At 33.1% G+C, this 19,181-nt stretch overlaps 1 protein-coding gene across 2 annotated transcripts in view; it reads right to left on the bottom strand.

The window, feature by feature from the left end:
• The window catches only part of Ncam2 (neural cell adhesion molecule 2), a 412,037-nt gene that overhangs the window by 72,316 nt on the left and 320,540 nt on the right, over positions 1 to 19,181 (bottom strand). For both annotated transcript variants that reach the window (XM_051150158.1, XM_051150159.1), the window contains exons 11-12: positions 16,508 to 16,604; positions 9,530 to 9,703 (exon numbers count right to left, since the gene is read on the bottom strand). In XM_051150158.1, the coding sequence (XP_051006115.1) occupies positions 9,530 to 9,703; positions 16,508 to 16,604 (271 nt within the window). The remainder of the gene's footprint in view (positions 1 to 9,529; positions 9,704 to 16,507; positions 16,605 to 19,181) is intronic.

Below are 19,181 nucleotides of genomic sequence, written 5' to 3'. Positions count from 1 at the left end.
AATCATAATCCACAATATTTTCAAGGACAATACCATTTTCTGAATACGAGCTGAAAATTATTATTCTTGGAAACAGAAATAGAGCTTGCCTAACATTCTCGATATCATGGATTTCAGCCCAGCATTAAAACGCATGTTGCTTCAATCACAATTATAAATGAACTTAATGAAGGAATTCACATACATTAGCTGCATCTACACATAAGGGTTAGTTAGTTCTCAGATAAGCAAATCACATCTTAAAGAGATTAAAACAAAGTCTGGATTTGGAATTTACCTTGTGTTTGGATATACTGAGTTAGGATAAACAAATAAAATACCAATGTTCACAAAAATACACACATTATATTTAAGTAATTTAATATGAGTAAATAATTGTGTGTTGTGTGTACTCTTACTGAATTTACATTGCAGATACCCACGGATCTGATCATTAGTACAATAAAATATTATCTTTACTCAATAACGTAGTGATTAACCAAAACAAAAACATACTGTTTGTATGTATATTTATAACAAAATCCATAAAATAAATTAATATAATGTATTGGTAGGACACATAGGTACCATCAGTGATGTTCTAATCTCATAATACATTTTAATATTGTAAATGAATACTCAAGTGATATTAATTATTATCACTGGAGAATATGAATAACATGAGGTTAAAACAACTGCTTTTTAATTTAAGCCTTGCTGCATAGAAGGAAGACTCTTTGGTACTGCAAATCAGGCCATGAACTCATAGTTGGCCGTTCATAGTCCCCGTAGGTAAGTGTACTATTATTTTGTTAAATGGACCCAGAATCAATCTGACCTCTAATTTCATCTAGACTCCATAGATCAGTGCAGCTGTCATAGCTCATGTAAACTTAGGTAATTCCCATTGTTCTAAACTCAAATCATAATCAAAATAAGTTCATAGGAAGGGGATACAGGCTATCAGGATGTGACGTGACAGGCTGTGGCTATATGGTGGGGAAGGAGGGTGGGAACAGGAAGATAAGAGCAAGGGGGTAGCAATCAGAGTGTAACGTGAATATATTATAATTTTATTTAAAAAATAAGCTCACAGACTCTCAGTAGTTTATATAAGGATGAAGCCCTGTATAGACGGGCCATTGCATATCTGTGTAGATCTAAGTGTTGGTGTGTGTCCTTGGTGAAGAGGTGTTCAGTTCATATTTGTAAACAGAGGAACCATATAAGTATTGGAAAATTGCATGCTATGAAGTACTAAACTTTATCTTAAGGTTAACACAGGTAACCATTCAGTAGTGTCCTCAAAATTGAGAGAAATAGAGAAAGTGTTTCTAGAATTAGAAGAGAAATCATATATTTACTTAGGAACATGAAAATATGAAATATAGAATGAATGTCTCTGGAGAGAAGGTTTACAAGAAGCAGACAAAGATGAGATCACATGCCCTAGTCCACATCAAAATCCTATGATTTCTGTTTCTGTCTTGAATAATAATTAATTTGGGGGTAGAAAAACTTTGCGAACATACCAATTTAATTAACAAGAGCAAATACAATCACTGTTGTATACTATTTTAATATTCCATTGATACACCCATGTATCAAAAACCATGGAGATTTTCTTTGCTAACTCAAAAGATTTCCTTTTTCTCTTAACCAGACAAACCAGTGGCAGCAGATTGTCATGGAATGAACACAGATTCTCTCTTGGTCTGAAAAGTAGGAGAAAGTGGTAAGAACACTAAAGGCTAATTTTAAGGAGGAGTGAAACATTAACCTATTTTAAAATATTTATTCATGTCTACACTACATAAAATACCTTGAGAGCATTCACGTGTTGTCTTTAGGGAAACCTCAAACAAAGAAGAAAACAATCAAATTACTTAGAAAACATAGTTTTATTTGTCTTAAAGATGGTGATAACTCAATAGGTGCCTAAAATAGTAAATTTCTAATAAAATTTTATTTGAAAATAAACTGTGCATAAGTAAACAATTTGTTCATCTGAGATAATGTAGAATTTTATAATCCACATTTCACACTCTCAGAAAAAAAGGAAGTGGGGTTATGAAGTCACGGACCAAAGTAGGAACATTTGTGAAAATATGGGTGTAAAAACTTTACTGTAGAATTAAATAGGAAGGTTCAAAGAACCTAAATGAAATATAGCTCACACAGAGGTATATTTGAAAAGTGGGTTTAAAATAAACATGTGAGAAAGAACAATGTAAATTCAGTCAGAGGTATAAGACGACGGGGTTGGATAGTACAAAGAGTCACATAGTTAATATTATGAGATAGAAGTTAATATTTTAAGGCAAACAAATCACTCATTTCCATAGTATATCTCTATACATATAAAGATTTTCATACATGCTGTATATGCATTCAGTGGAAAACTGAGTTACTTAGTATGAATGATTCTTTAAGGTTTGTGTTATTTGAACCCACATTGATAGTAAATAAGCTCATGCTTTCAAAAATGAATATAAAGGACCCCTCAATGGTAAGAGTGAGGCCAAACATGTAATAGGCGCCTCCAGACAGGAAGGAAAAGGGGTGAAAGTCCTCTGTTCACACGCCACTCACTGTGTGATGTATCTTCACACACCACATTTTTCTAAACTCGGTTCCTCTCTACCTAATGATAATCCTCGAATGGATTCACCCTGACATTTTAGAGAATATTTCTAATTATTTCTCATAGATCTTCCATAAGCTATGCATTCTTTGTTTTGTAAAGTGCGGTGTAGGGGGGAGTCAAGCAAAAGTATGAAGGCCATAATCTCTGAAAAGAAGGCTAGCGCTGAGTGTCGACAGTGCATATGACCTTGGAATTTTGCTATAATCCATAAATAATGGTGGAAGTACTTTACACTCCTTGAACGTTCACTGTATGCATTGTCACTATTAGAAGTGTCATAAATAATATTCATAATTAAGAGCTGAAATATTTTTATTATGTATGTATTAACATATATGATATGAAATATGAACAAGCTTTGTGTATGCTAACAAGGATGCACTAGCAAGGTACCTGAGATGATCAAATCACAGATATTAGTCACAGGCGTTAAATTTTGCCATGGTACATTAAACTATATTTCCAAAGAATTTTTAAGAGTCCATAGAGTCTACAATGGAGTGTTGAGATGAGCTCTTCCTTTCCAGTCCAGGGAGCTAGGAACTTGCTCAATTTCTTATGGACTAAATTTTTACCCAGCATTCACGCCACATTCTCACTAATTTTCTCACTAATCAAAAATGCCATTTCTACACTGATGAGCATTATTTCTTCAAAGCATTCTTCTAATTTAAAAAATTACATAAGTTCTGGAAAACCATGAATTTTACTGAAATACAGAAAGTTATTCAATAGGCAATCTCATCCTATATAAGAGACCAAGCTATATACAGAATTAGTACAGGTTTGTGCCTTCACCTAAAACCTTATGAGATAATTTTTAACAGTTATTTATGAAATTATCTCACTTTTTTTCACCTTTGTAGTATCTGAATATGTTTACCAATGTATTTTAAATTCATTATTTTAAAATACACATACAGTCCACAAACTCAAACACATGCACACAGACACACAGACACACACACAGACACACACACACACACACACACACACACACACCTTCCTCCATCTCACACGAAATTAATCCTTTTTCAAAAATCATAAGTACAATAAGAACAGTACCAAATTTTTTGTTTTGAATTAATGAAGAAATTCCTCTGCACCATGCAATGTAGATAAAATATCTTTCTCTGAAAGTAGAGAATTAGTGTGAATTCCTTATCACTTCTTCCCTTACAATTCATATGAGTTTATTATACTTACATTCAACACAGACAGCAGAATTTTATAGTCAATTTCTCCTTTACCATATGAAATATAGATGCTTAGAAAGGCTTGCTTTTTTCCAGCAGGCACATTTGTGTTAGAAATAGTGTAATCACAGAAAATATTCTTATAACGAATTTTTAAAGCACTAAGGCCCATCATGAGTAGTAAATTTGTATAGGTTTAGAGATTACTCTCAACACTGATTATTTTAAATTGTTTATGTAAAAGTGAAATCGTATCCTTTGAGAAAAGATATTCAGGTCTATCTGAGAAACTTTAAACAAGTGGATTAAAAGGAACACTGCTGGGTAAACATGCCACTATAACTTTCAGCTACTGGGAGATGACAGCCATCAATAGATCTTCCAATGGAATAGCCACATATACCACAGAGAAAAGGGCTTCTCAGTTACTTAAAACAAACAAATTAAGTGTTCACAATCTGTACCAAAGAACCAGTATATCATACTTTGCAATGTATTAGCAATTAGGGGTGCATGCCAGCAACCCATAAATAATGAGAACAAAAGACCCGACTTGAGTCCTACCCAGAGCCATCCTTTAGCAGTATTAATGATAACCTTCTATACTTGCAGACAGGAGCCTAGAATAGTTGACTTCTGAGAGGCTTCATCCAATAGTTGATTAAAAACAGATCCAAAAAGACCCACAGCCAGACAATAGGGTGAGCTCAGAGAGATTTGTGTAAGAGTGGTTGGAAAGATTGAGGAGGCTGGAGGGGTCACGGACACTACAAGAGCACCTACAGAGTAAAATAACGTCATCCCATGGGGGCTCACAGAGACTGAACCACCCACCAAAGAACATGCATGGACTGGACCTACGCTCCCTATATGTATGTAGCAGATGTGAACCTTGGTCAGTGTTGGGTCCCCTAACAGTGGGAGTAGGGGCTGTCTCTGACTGTTGCTAATGTCTTTCTGAGGAAATAAACATTGCATAAGAGAGATATAAATAAAATATCAAGAGTCATTAATTAATTTTTAATTTAACATATCATTATTTAGAAAAATAATATTTAAATGCGAAAATAAATATTGGGTTCCTACACAATCACTACATCTAAAAATCATTACAATGTGACTCAAATTTGTAAGGTATGATTGGCAACATAAAAGGAAACACAAATAAATCAGATGCTAAATTTTCTATCACTCTTTGTGTGGCTGATATGATTTAAGAGGAGTCAGCACCCATGAAATCAACACCACACTTATCACAAATTATACGTCATTACCACAGTTTCCTTCTTCCTGCTGACCAAATACATAATATTACATCTACTAATTCTATAATTATTTAATTGGTAATATGTGGTTGTTAATCACTGACACATGCTATCAGTGAATCTTAAAACACACATGTTTTGCTGAACTGAAATGGTATTCTCTGGCCAGTCTTTCCATTCCATCTCTTTTCCCCTCCCCTGACAATCACCCCATTGCTTTCTGTATATAAGAATATTCCTAGAAGTACATGCAGCAACATCAAATGCAATTATTGAGGTCCTTGCTAGCCAAGTATACATAAGATATTTCTGGTTAATGATATTTGGTAAGTATAATTAGAAAGTTTTTTTTTTTTTACTTCCAAGAGTCCAATTGAAAGAAATAAATTCTGCCACATACTTTGGAGTAAAGGGGGGAATTAGGCTGACATATTTCTTTAGGTGCAGCAAATGTTTCCTATATTTAAGGATCATGACCATATTGCTTGTTAAATTGGACAATTATTAACCATCCAAAATAAAATTAGCTGTTCCTAATGCATTAATGTCTGTACCTGCCACTATGCCTGACCCAATTTATCTTCTAATTCATGACAAGTTTTTGTCTATTACAACATATCAAACACAGGAGATACAGAATCTAAAACTGGCTTCTTTTTCTTATAGAACAAATATTGCATAAATATGCAGTGACTAAGAAAGGGATAACATAATTTGGAAAAATACCATGAACCTGGAAAATGACTTTATACTGGGATGTTATCTGCACTTATCATATCAAATAAGTGTGAAGAAAATAATTCAACTTTTTACACATTAATATTACACATAGCTAACTTGCTTCCTATGCATATCTGCTCAAGAAACTGCTAAAGCTGGAGTTCCACCACAGCAGAAGTTATTTTAAAAAATGTGAAGTGAAACTAGAAGTTTCCAGAAGACCGTTATTTTGAAATTTTACTTGTTTATTTAAAACATTCCTTGTCTAATTCCACCCACTTACCTACAACTTTCATGACTCCAATTTTCATTGCAGTCAACAGTGTTTTATAGTGTGCATGAGTCATGTTTCCATTTTATGTTCATTGGTTGTCATGCATGTGGGTTGTTTCATCTACAATTTATTGTGAATAGAGAAGCAATAAACATGACCACCCAATCATGAGCCAGACAAGGTGGACACCAAGGAACAAGCCAAGCTTCTTGTGGAAACCACAACCCAAACATCTAGAAACATTTGCAACACAAAATACTTTGTTTTAAAATGCTACAATATTTATACACAATTTGTTTGAAATTGAATATATTTTGAAAATCAACTGATGCTTACTTCAATGCTGGTATGATCTTTTTCCAGATAGGTACTGGGAAGAAGGCCATGGTTATAAATCTACTGTAGGCTAAAACTATGATCGTATGCTGATTCAGCTGGTAATTCGTGACTTATTTAAGACAGGAAGCTTATAGCAGGGAAATATAATTATGTTTCACACCAACAAAACAGTAATATCTAGCAAGGGCTGTTTTATTTATTAACACTGAAGTCATTAATTAGACATAGATATGATTAATATGCATCATATTTGATTTACAAAAAAGAAAAAGAAACAGTGTACAAGCTAAATACTCATAAATAATTGAGTAAACTGACACTGAGGATAAATGGAAATACCTGGAACTTTCAAGGAAAACTGCAATGCATTTGTATTTTTATTAAACTGTTTCATAGACCACAATACTTTACAATAAAGTTTGAAAGCTCAAGGAAAATTAAAATTAAGAGCAGATGATGAAGTCTGTGTCCATACATATATATTGTTATATTTATGCCTAAACCTGGTAATCTCATTTAGTTTTTCTATAATTATAAGAGGAAGATGGATTCGATGAGTAACAATGAAGCTAAATGCTAGGATAATTTGCTTATCATAGATCCAGTCACTCATTAAGAAACACTTAAATTCCAGCACTATTTTAAAATGAACAAAATTAGTTCATATTTAAAGCAATTTAGTTAGAGTAAACATACACCAAAGATGATACAACGGTCGACATGGAGGGAGACTTCAGCACAGAGGCCTTAGGTTGCCTAGTTGAGGAGAAAACATTACTGTCTATAGGTTGCCACAGGCTCACAAAGATGCACAACTAGTCATGGTCTTCTCATAGCAAGGTGGATTTGAGTGAGAGGGGACTAACAAGGTAAAGCCCTGTGCAGGTTATCCTTTTAGAAACTCTATAAGAAATCTCACTACACATTTGGCCAAAGCCAACCTATTTTTTTCAAAATAATTTTTTTTATCAATTAATTCTTGTTACATCTCAATAGTTATCCCATCCCTTGTATCCTCCCATTCTTCCCTCCCTCCCATTTTCCCCCTACTCCCCTCCCCTATGACTGTGACTAAGGGGAACTTCCTCCCCCTGTATATGCTCATAGGGTATCAAGTCTCTTCTTGGTAGCCTACTATCCTTCCTCTGGGAGACCTGGTGGCACTCAGAGGAAGGATAGGCAACCTATTTTTAAACTATCCTCGGGGCATTTTTCATAATCAGTTAATGGCCTGCTTTCAGAGGATACCCAGATGCTCTAGCTCCATCTATGTAAAGACACCTGGATAATAGATACTAAAATAAATATATAAATAAACAAAATATTTTGGTGAAGATTTTTGTCATTTATGAAATAAGTGTTCTCATTTTCCAAGTGATTAAAAAGTGTTATTAATCAGCTTTAAATGAAGACAGTAAAAAGAAATCAACGCTGAAATGGGTGTGATCTGTGCTTCAATCAAACCTTGACTTTCCCTCCAATTAGAGATAGAAACACAAATATAGAATTTGTAGCAGGCACCAATGGGAAAAATACTTTGAGGTTCCTGATTTTCCTGATTAAGCTAATATTGAACAAAAAATCAAAGAATCTATACTATCATCAGCCCTCTGGCCCAGTTTTGCTCCAATGTTATAGATAGTTTTGGGTAACTGTTCAAGCAGAAAACTGTCTCTATCATTTTTTTTTTCACTTTGCAAGCAGCTAAACTGCATTTCCTGTTTTTCAGAAAATTAATTTTATTTCTGCTTAAGTATCTGGTGTGGTTGAAGACTAGATCAGTTAGTTTTACAATTAAGCTTATTAGTTTAGGGGTTAAGATGTTCTTAGGTCTAGACAGGTGTTTTAAGTTGATAGAGAAGAGATATGATGATAATGATTTACATTCAGAATTTTAGGCTCACCAAGATAGGAAATATGTTTTCTTCAAGGTTTCCAAATTCAAATAGCCAAAACACTATAACTGTAACATTAAAATAATTTCTGATTGTTTCATGTTTGTTCTTGCTATATATAGCTTATTATAAATATGTTTAATAATATAAATGTATATGTAAACATTAAAAACTATTTTAAAAAATAAATAATTTGAATTGCAAAAAATAAAGAATCAATATTAACTTCTCTATTTGTAACAGTATATAAAGCGTGATGTAAATAATCAATAGCTGGTTCATTGAACTTTTTTGTATTTTTACAGTAAAATACGTTGTTTGTTATTATTACAGACATTGAAGATATTCTGACAGAGGGCATAAGGACCATTTCATCTTCTTTCTGCACTGTGATCTTGTCTCTCTCGTCTTCTCAGAGTATTTCAGTCATTACACTTCAAAAATCTCAATGTAGAGTCAGAGAGTTGAGAGAGAAAACTAGACAGCATTGACATTCCCAATCTTTCCTACTTTTATTTCATGTTCATATTTCAACCTGCAGATTCACATGTAATCACATATTATTTCTGACTATGCCTTGTGCAGCAATGAGAAATAACTTTAATGGCACAACTTGAAATAGAAATTTACATTTTTAATGCACACTTTTAAACCACAAGGTAGAAACAAACTTGATAGGTTTACAAATTTGTGTAGATGGTTTTATACATATCAAGTTATTTAGCTGTTTTATAATATCTCATTCAGACTTATTTATGAAAATGTGAATAAATAGAAAAAAGGCTTATTTCAGAGTATTTCCCTTTCATATACAGCATGTCAGCAACTGTGTGTTCATGAAGAGAATAGAGTAAATTTTCTCGTAGAAAATTATTTTAGATAATAAATTTAGCTATTCTATTCTTATGAAAGTTGATGGCTTAAATAACTGTGAACATAATATCATGAAAGGTAGCTGGCCTGGCATATAGACAATTGAGGGTTTGATACCCAAAACTTTAAAATGAAAAGGCCACTTCAGAAAAAAAAATCCAGAAAAGTTTCAACACTATATTTAAGGTATTCTAAATTAAAATACAAAAATGCCTGTGATTTCCAACCCCACTGCAAAGAAAAAGAAAAAGAGAAACAAGGAAGAAAACTAAGGAGTTCCTCATACAGGTATGTTAAATATCAAAGCTTCTACTCAGTATATCTTTAAATGAATTACTCACTTTGAACTCCATGGGAGCGTACTATTTTCCAGGTTTCCGATGCCACTTCTTTGACATCTACTTGATAGTGATGAAGAGGCACACCTCCATGGGAGTCGGGTTTATTGAAAGAGATCTTGGCTGTGGTCTGTGAGAGCTCTATAATCTTCACTCCATGGGGACTAGAAGGCACATCTACAAAGGAAACAGCCTGGGCAATGAGGATGGCTATTACTAACAATTATTTTGCTTCTGCATTAGAAATGAAGTGAAATTATCATTAATATGTTTGAGTTAGTTAATAAACAACAAAATATTACTTAACACACTTAAATTAGGAAGCTTGCACAATGACATAAATGGGTATTCAATCTCAAAGAAAAAGTAGAGGAATCAATTGCTATTATGACAGCAGACATATCATCAAACATTTGTTTATTGAGGAAATACTTTGCTTCTGCATTTTTCATATTTTATTGAAGTGACTGCAAAGAAACTTCTCTCTCTCTCTTTTTCTCTCTCTCACTCTCTGTCTTTCTCTTTCTCTCTCTCTCCGAGCATTGCATGTCTGTATGCATGTACATGTATTTTATAGAAAGAGACAAGAAATATATGCAAAAGAGTGCATTAACTTTCAAAAATCATAAATTCATGTATTATCACAAATATAATTTGTAAAATATTTTATTGGCCCCAACAATTTTAATCTTCTGTTCTATAAGCTTGTGTGATGATATTTAGGGTTTTACATATAATTATGCAAACAGAGACAATTTGGAAGTGAGTTATCATTCTATCACAGGATTGATTCTTTCAGTTAGAACTTCTAATACTATGTTAGAAAAAATTGGTTAAATAAAAATAGTCATTCCTGTATAATTCTACTATAGAAAAAAGCTGTCCACTGTCTCCTACCATTCAATTGGATGTGGCCTTGTGCTTTTTCATAGATGGTCTATGTGACCTTTCTTAAGCTGGGGTACACCAGAGAGCTGGACAGTTTGTATTATCTGACATCAATTTGTAATGCAAAACTATAATGGCTACAGCAACATGGCTTCACATGATTCTGAGGTAGCATATTATCTTGAATATGTTATTCCTAAACTCTGCTACTGCATTAAGTTCTGAGGGCTGTATATCTAAAAACTTTGGGAGTTGAAGGCGAAGGCTATGAGCCAGTTTTTCCATCTTTAGATTCTAACAATCTGTAGAGTAGCATTGTGACATCAGAGGAAACTGATGTTTTTAAACTCTTTCTTTAATATAACCTTAGATCCTATAATTCAGGATTTAGCATAGTTTCCTATTTTATTTACCATGTGGAATGAAAATTCCAAGTTATTTTAGCACTGCAGATGAAAAGTGGGTGCGCACAACTTTAGTTGCCAGAAGTATTGAGTGCCATTCTCATGTATTTTATGAGGCTCACATGGAATAAATTATCTGCAGCCATGACAGAATCACTGAGATTCTCCATCCAGGGTCTACCCTCAGACTGAGGCATGGCTGCAAAATCAGTAGAGTGGCGTTGGGTAGCAACATTTCCTCATCTCCAGTTCCTAGTTGCAGACTTAAACTCCGGATCTCAGCGGAGCTGCTTTAGTGTCTGGAAGCTAGATTATGGCTGCTGTATTTTCTCTAATTTTTTGGTAAAGGTTGGAAATCAGTGTACCGTATTTACAGTCAATAACAATTGAAATGTACTTGTCCGATTACAGTCCTAAGTGGTAAGTAAGCTGTGACAAAATAATTGGAACATGAAGACATACAGTAACAGTAAGCGGTAACAGCTACATCAATATAAAAACTGTGCTGATGGATTTCTTCTTGTTGTTTTTTAGTCTCCTGTATTTCTGGTAAGACATACACAGATTTATGTATTTTTTTCATTGACTAATGATCTGATTTGAACAAGGGTGCTTCTCAATATTTAATGCTGTTACTGAACTGTCAGACAGAAAATATTAACAGATAGTTTCTTTTGAAAGAAGGGGAGTGCTTTGATGCCTGTGATTAGGAATGTTATAAAGGAGCTTCAAGGACCAGATTTGCACTTTATTCCATGTGAAGAACTATTAAGGGACATGTTTGCGATGCAGGTTCCCTCACAAGATAGTTTCAATTCTTAGGTATGTTTTAAAAGAGAAGAATATATATCAAACCCTTACCCTCATGGCTCAAGGATTTATAAAGGTGGAAATATTGTAAGAGCAAGAAGTGATGAATAATACTACAGAAAAAGTGTCTTCCAGACACAACAGTATTGCTGTACACATGAACCCACAGAGACAGTTGAATCATGAATCAAAGATAAAAGAAAGATGAGTTGCTGACACGGAGAGGTAGAAGTAGATATGTAATCTCATCCCTAACTAAATAAATTGATATACACTGGCAAAGGCAAAAAAAAAAAATCAGTTTCTCCAAAAGAGTTTTACAAGGTATATTATTCATACATTAGTGTTGACCCCATGATCAGGGGTAGTTGTTTAACGCAAAATAAACTCAATGAGAATTTTGTAGTCATTATGTCTATTTTTCCATTTGGTTTTTTTTTTAATTTTTTTTATTTTTTTAGTCTTATTGGTCTATTGCTAGTATGTTTTTGGTTTCCATTATGTGTTTGTTTGTTTTTTATGTATAGGCATATGTGTTTCTTGGTTTTTCTTTTTTAAAAAAGTGAGAAAAGAATATAAACTTTGGTAAGTAGGGAAGTAGGGAAGATCTGGAAAGAAATGATAAAGCATGCCCACAGATCATGTATGAAAACTATTTTTTAAAATAGAGCTGGGGAGATGGCTCTGCAGATAAGAGCACTGGCTGCATTACCAGCAGACATGGTTTCCATTTCCAGTATCGACTTGGCAGGTCACAACTGTCTTTAACTACAGGTCCAGGGATCTGATACCTTCACACAGAAATAAATATAGGCCAAGCCATGCACATAAAATACAATTATATAAAAATTAAAATGAGATTAATAAAAAGTTGTGAACTTCAATGTAAGTCCATGTAAACTGCCTTCAATTTCAATATTATCCTGGTTTCCAGCAATTTCAAAATTCAAAATGATTATTATGTCAATATATTAATAGAATTTGATTATTTATCTTCATGATGTCTTAGAATTTTATACAAAGTACATAGTCATTTGTAATTTTATTTGTTCATATATTTTAAGTCCAATAACTAAAAATAAATAGATCATTGTGTCTATTCCTGATCTCTAATATTTTTCATTAAACTGCTCATTCCCTATGAAGATATCAGTGGGAATTATTTCTTTTGTAGATAGGCAAATCTTGATAGTCTCATAAGTCATATATACACATATATTCTTTTTAATTGGCATCTCCAAGTGTGACTCATGAGTCAATTAAGTATCATACAACAAATCTTTCATACATTGGGGAGGAACTGCAGGTAGTTATCTGCCTGTATCTATTATCTATCTACTTATCATCTATATGTCTATCGTCTATCTATAATCTATCTATCCACCTATGCTCCATCTATCTATCATCTATCATCTCTCTCGGTGTCCACGTGTTGCATTTAATAAAGATGCCTAGAGAAACTTCAGGAGAGCAGTTGGCCACACCATGTGTTGAGCTTAATTCCGTCTCTTGTAGTTGTTGCAAAATAAATGGGTTATTCACCATTACAAATTAGTATCTCCAATCTTCAATCTTCTTCTAAGTACCATGGACAGACTATAAACATATTTGAAGTAAATCTGCGACGTGATCCTTCGTTACTTCCTTAATCAGATTGCCAAGCACTGAGCAGGTCATAGAACATATTTCTGCAGTCTTTCCCTAAAGGCCTTATTTCAAAGTAGTTCCCCTCTTTCATAGCTCAGGGCTTTTGTTGTCAATGTCACCTTGACCCGCTTAGTTGTTCCCTTTTACTGGCCCTATTTCTTCTTTCTTATTCAACCCTAGTTCAAAAGCTGACATCTATTTGAAGCTTTTCCCAGGAACTCCAATCAGAAATCAATTTTATATTGCCAAGTCTTTTATTTAATGTTCTTTTGTAACTCTTATGTCTAACTAAGGTAATGACTGGGTGCCTTTCTTATTCAATTTTTTTTTCATCCCTGAGAACCAAAAGTATATTATATTGTACCTAGGGGAATCTCTCCATATGTTTGTTGAGTGAGTGGTTAACTAGAGTTTAGAAATTGGTCAAACTGATTTCTAAGAATATCACGTTCAGCATAAGTTGTGTTTTTCTTACAGTATTATCATAAGCACTTCAAAAGTCTTTATTACTAGTTAATGATATGTTTGCTTCATGAATTCTCTAAATAAATAGTAAGGTGCACAACTGGCAAGCTATTCCATGGAGAGAAAAAGGTTTATCATCAGTGGACAAATGGAATTTCTCTAACTTTACCCTGCTTTATGGTACAGTGACATTGATCAAGTAGACCACTGAACTGACTATTTTTCCCTATCTACAACACTCTGCTCAATAGACACAGCTTAACCTCTAATCAGGTCTCTGTTCTCCAAAGTGACTTCTAGAGCTTTATCTATGACATAGATTAAAATATAGGTGGCAGCTTTATGATATTTGTGAATTAAATCAATCTTGGAAAGAGAACTGAAACATTGAATTTGACAAGGTCTCTGTAGGTTAAAGCGATGAGTCAAACATGACAACTTGAACTTTAAAAGTGGTAAGTACAGGCCATGAACTACGGTTAAAAAATCAATTGTGTAGTGCCAGTATCAGAGGTTTCAGTTAATAGCAAGATGGAAAAGATGTCAAATAAGATACTAAAAAGGGAAAAAAGTTAAAAAAATTTTATCTATGAAAATTGTCCTCCCATTCCTTTGATACATGGGATGGGATAGCCATTGAGATGTAATATGAACGAATTAATAAAATATTTTAAAAAAGAAAGAAAATTTGTCTAAAATATTTAAGGTCCTTTTCTATTTGTCATACATTTATTCCTGCTTACACATTTGTATATAGATAAAAATGCATTGCTACACTAGCACCCAAAGGAAAAAAAAAAGATATGTTTGGGTTTTGGTAGCAATTAATAACAGGTATCTTCTACCATTGAACACTTGTTTTGTGCTTGGTTCTTTGAAAGCACATACTTGCATTGTCTGACATCACTCCACTCAGGTAGACCAGGCTTTTGTGGCATGTGGCAAAGAAAACTTCAGCCTCATTTTAAAGTATCCATTGTTTAGCTACTGCATAATGTTACTTGATGATGTTTTTTTTTTTTTTTAAGATTTATTTATTATTACATATACAGTGCTCCTGCAAGCCAGAAGAGGGCGCCATATCACATTACAGATGGTTATGAGCCACCATGTGGTTGCTGGGAATTGAACTCAGGACCTTTGGAAGAGCAGGCGGTGCTCTTAACCTCTGAGCCATCTCTCCAGCCCTTGATGATGGTTTTTAAATACAGCTTTCTCAATTCTCCAAGACCCGAAAGGAAAGACTGTCAATATTTAAAGAAGTATAATTTTTATTATCATGGCATTGCATATATACGATAAAACCAACATATTATGACATAAAATATTGTTTTTCCATTACAAGCAGAAATGTAAAAGATAAATACATTTTGTTTTAAACAGACTTGACCCATTATGTTCACAGGTAGAAAATGGTAATTCAAATAGAAATAATGTTTGCTTGTGATACCTACTCTGGGAAGCCAATTAAACAAATTTACACGTTCTCATGCTTATTGTTAAACCATATGTAGACAGAAATATAAAATCTATTTATGTGCATGCAAATGTGTCTAAAGGTATATAGTTTTATAGTCCCTGAATATCTATTCCATCTGGCGAAGCAATGAAAAAAAAAAGCTATGAATTTCACTGAGTTATATGAAAATTGTAATCATAATTACACATTATTCAATTAAGCTGAAAATACCTCTTATAATATACTGTACCAAGCAGCTCTTCTACAGAAGAAGAAATAGAAAAATAGTATATAAAACATATCCTGTCCAATTTATAAATAATTGGTACTTATGTGTTTTATCTCCATAATAATACGGAATCATAATGCTACTGTTTTATCATCATATTGAATAGGACAACGTTTTGATAATTTGATAATTTAGGTGTTTTTAAATAAATACTCATGTTTCTGAATAAAATATATGCCTTCAATTTAGAAAACACTATCATTGAGTGATTATACAATATGGAAAATATCATTTATGTTGATTTTTGTCAATTATATTATATAAGATAATTATTTTATCTCATCTAAATATTATCTATATTCATTAATTTGTCTTAGTTTATAAGAACTTTGGCATCAACTTACTACCTTGGAGACATGTTCCTTCCTCACATTAGATTCTCCTCAAGTAGGAGAGATATTTCAGAGGCTTCTCTGTGCTCTGTTGTTTGCCTCTCATACAACTCCAGTGTAATTTTCTCATTACTAGTGGTGTTGACATTAGTTAATGAGGTCTCTGATAGGTTTGTCAATTCTGAAGTATTTCTTATGGTGACAATTTAAAACTAATTTAATATTATATCTATTATATTATTTTTGACAGAATTTTCATATACCTTCTGTAGAAACCACTCATAACTTTTGGGTAAAGTTTAGTAGGTTTTAAATAACACTGGCTTATTTATGCATGTTTTGATGTATATATATTTTAAGGGGTTTTTACATTATTTTAAATGTAATTTTATTTTAAATAGATGTAATTTCCTTTAAAAATCTCACATATACATTAGAAGAAATTAAATTTTAAAATGAGATTCATATATTGAATCCAATATAAGTGTTCATTATTCACTAAGTTAAATGGTTTTATTCTATGCTTCAACCCTTCAAGTAATGCTTTGTATTTTAATTAATGGAACTATAGATATTATTTTTAATTTCATTCACAAAAAATTCAATTGATAAGTTTTGTTAAATTAAAAGTCTATTTGAGTAAAAAATTTTTTTTATTAATGTCAAATATTACCACCCTATACTCACCTGCTAATTCAAGAATGTACTCCTGAAATCTTGTACCTATACGGTTAGTAGCAGTGCAGTTATATCGTCCAAAGTCGTTGTCCGATGTAGGGGCAATCTAAAATAATCATAATAATAAAAATTAAAATGCTAAAGCATCAAGAACATTTTAAAAGGTTGAAGCATGGCTACTACTTGTATATTTCTTCAGTTACTTTACATAATATTCCTCATAGAATTCTACTCTTTATCCAACAAGCCTTAGTAAATAATGTAAAATGTGGTCCTTCTTTTATTTTTTGATATTTAATATCATTACATCAATTTCCACTGCCTTTTCCTTCTCTAAACCTACCCTGAAGGCACCCTTGCTTTTTTTCAAATTATGGGCTCTTTTTTCAGTAATTATTTTTACAAGCATATACGTACATACAGCCTAAATGCCACCTGCTCAGTAGTGTGATATTAGCACTTTAAAGAAAAAATTCCCAAAACTACACATTCAAAGTTGAAGTGATTCATACTTTATATATCAATTTATTAATCGGATCAGTATAGTCATTTTGATACATAGAAAATGCTTCATCTTCTGATAAATAAAGCATAGGAGAAGGTTTGAAGAAATACATCTTGTAATCGATGCAAACTCAGGGCTATTGTAAACTATACAGAACATTTCTACTAAAAATAGGTTCTACGTGTTTTTTGGCATGGTCTCACTCTGTCTTCTATGCTGACATGGAAGTTACTAGTATCTCAGGCAGGTCTTGAGCTCTTGGTGATCCTCCTGATTCTGACTCTGAAGTATTGAGAATACAAATAAGCCACTATGACTAGTTATGCTTTTCAATATTTACCTCCAGAACTGGATGGTTTTATTTTCATGAAAGATATTTTTCAAGAAAACAGTGCCTTGTGAAAATGCTATAAAAAAAGAGTTTAAAAACTGTAATAACTATTTGATTCCATTTTCTTTCTGTTTAAGTGAAAAAGACCTGACCTCAGTTTCACATATTAAAAACACTAAGTTAATCTTCAAGGATTCAACTGGTGAAAGGTGAGGCCAACTTTGTAGTTCCAATGTGCCGGAATTTTTAAGTGTCTGTGCTTCAGAGATACTTGATGATGGTAAACATAATTTTCAATTCCAGTAACTACTTAAAGAGAAAATATGTTAACAACAAGAATTTCCCAGTACTTCAACTCTATTCTCAAAGAGAGAAGACATGATTTTGTGGTAATGGGAGACTATTAACTAAGAACAATTTTGAGGTCTATTGAAGATAATTATTCTGAACAAGTAGAGTATGAAGCTGTGTCAGTCAATTCTTTAGTCAGCTGTCTGTCTAAGTAAAGTTCATAAGCTTAACAGCTTAAACTCTCAAACTTAACTTTTTTGTGTGTGCTCTGAAATAATTCAGAAACTCATTATCTTAGCATATGGCTTTTTAATAAACCAGGCTAGTTTGTTTCGACTATAAAAAAAAAAAACAAGTAAAATGACTTCTTATCCCACAGTCATATGAGGAAAATATTAGTGCCTTCAATTAGGAAGATAGTATTTATAGAATCAGTACAGCATGGAAGCATGGTAGGAGCCACATTAAATAGTGAGACTACAGCACTGTTTTTTGTGTGTTTGTTTTTAAGATTACTACTTTTTAAAAAGACGTATTCTTTGGAACAATTTTCAAAAGGCTCGGTCAATGAATGAGAAAACTGGATGGATCCTGAACTGAGAACAGTAACTAAAAGGCTGAGTTCATAGACCCTCCCACTCCAGGAAGAAAACATTCAAGAAGTGTATCATAAGTAAGTCATACCTTGTGCTACGCTTAAAAAATACAGAAATCAAAAAAAAAAAAAAAAAAAAAAAAAAAACCAGAAATATTTAAACATACCACAGATTGAAAGAACTGGAAAAAAAATAAATCAAAGTAAGATAAAGCAATAAAAAATAAGGAAACAAGTGAAGAGGAGTTAACTCAGACAACTCTAAGGCTGTGTAATTGGAAAACAATGTGGGCCTATTATACAACAGTAAATTGAGTGTGATGTTTGTTTGACTGACAACATCTCTGGGTTTAGAATAACCCTTGAGTGTACTTCTGGGTATGCTCCTGAAAGGATTGGAAAGACCCACCCCTAATGTGGACAGCACCATCCTCTTGGGTGATGACCATGGAATACAATTGAAAACAAGGATAAAGCCATCTAGTGCCAACGTTCTCTTGCATTCTACTTCTCATATAGCATAAAAGGATTCTTCACTCCATCATCCCGCCCAAACCACAACTTACTTAACCGTCCGGGAAGCTGAACCAAAATAAGTCTTTCTTATGTTACGTTGTTGAGATTTTCTTTTTTTAATTTAATTGTAGAGTTAGAATGGGGTATGACTTTCACACGTACTCTGGTGCATCATATTTGACCATGTCCCCTGGATGGGGAGAACTGGTGGCACTCAGAGGAAGGATAGCAAGCTACCAAGAAGAAACTTGATACCTTATGAGCATATACAGGGGGAGGAAGTCCCTCTCAATCACAGTCATAGGGGAGGGGAGTAAGGGGAAAATGGAAGGGAGGGAGGAATGGGAGGATACAAGGGATGGGATAACTATTGAGATATAACAAGAATAAATTAATAATAAAAAATTATAAAAGAAAAGTAATAAGCAAATGGAAGATTAAAAAA

Source organism: Acomys russatus, chromosome 8 (genome assembly GCF_903995435.1).
Source record: "Acomys russatus chromosome 8, mAcoRus1.1, whole genome shotgun sequence".
Classification (NCBI taxonomy): Eukaryota; Metazoa; Chordata; class Mammalia; order Rodentia; family Muridae; genus Acomys; species Acomys russatus.
Note: the sequence above shows the minus strand (reverse complement) of the source record. Positions and strands in the feature narration are given on the sequence as shown.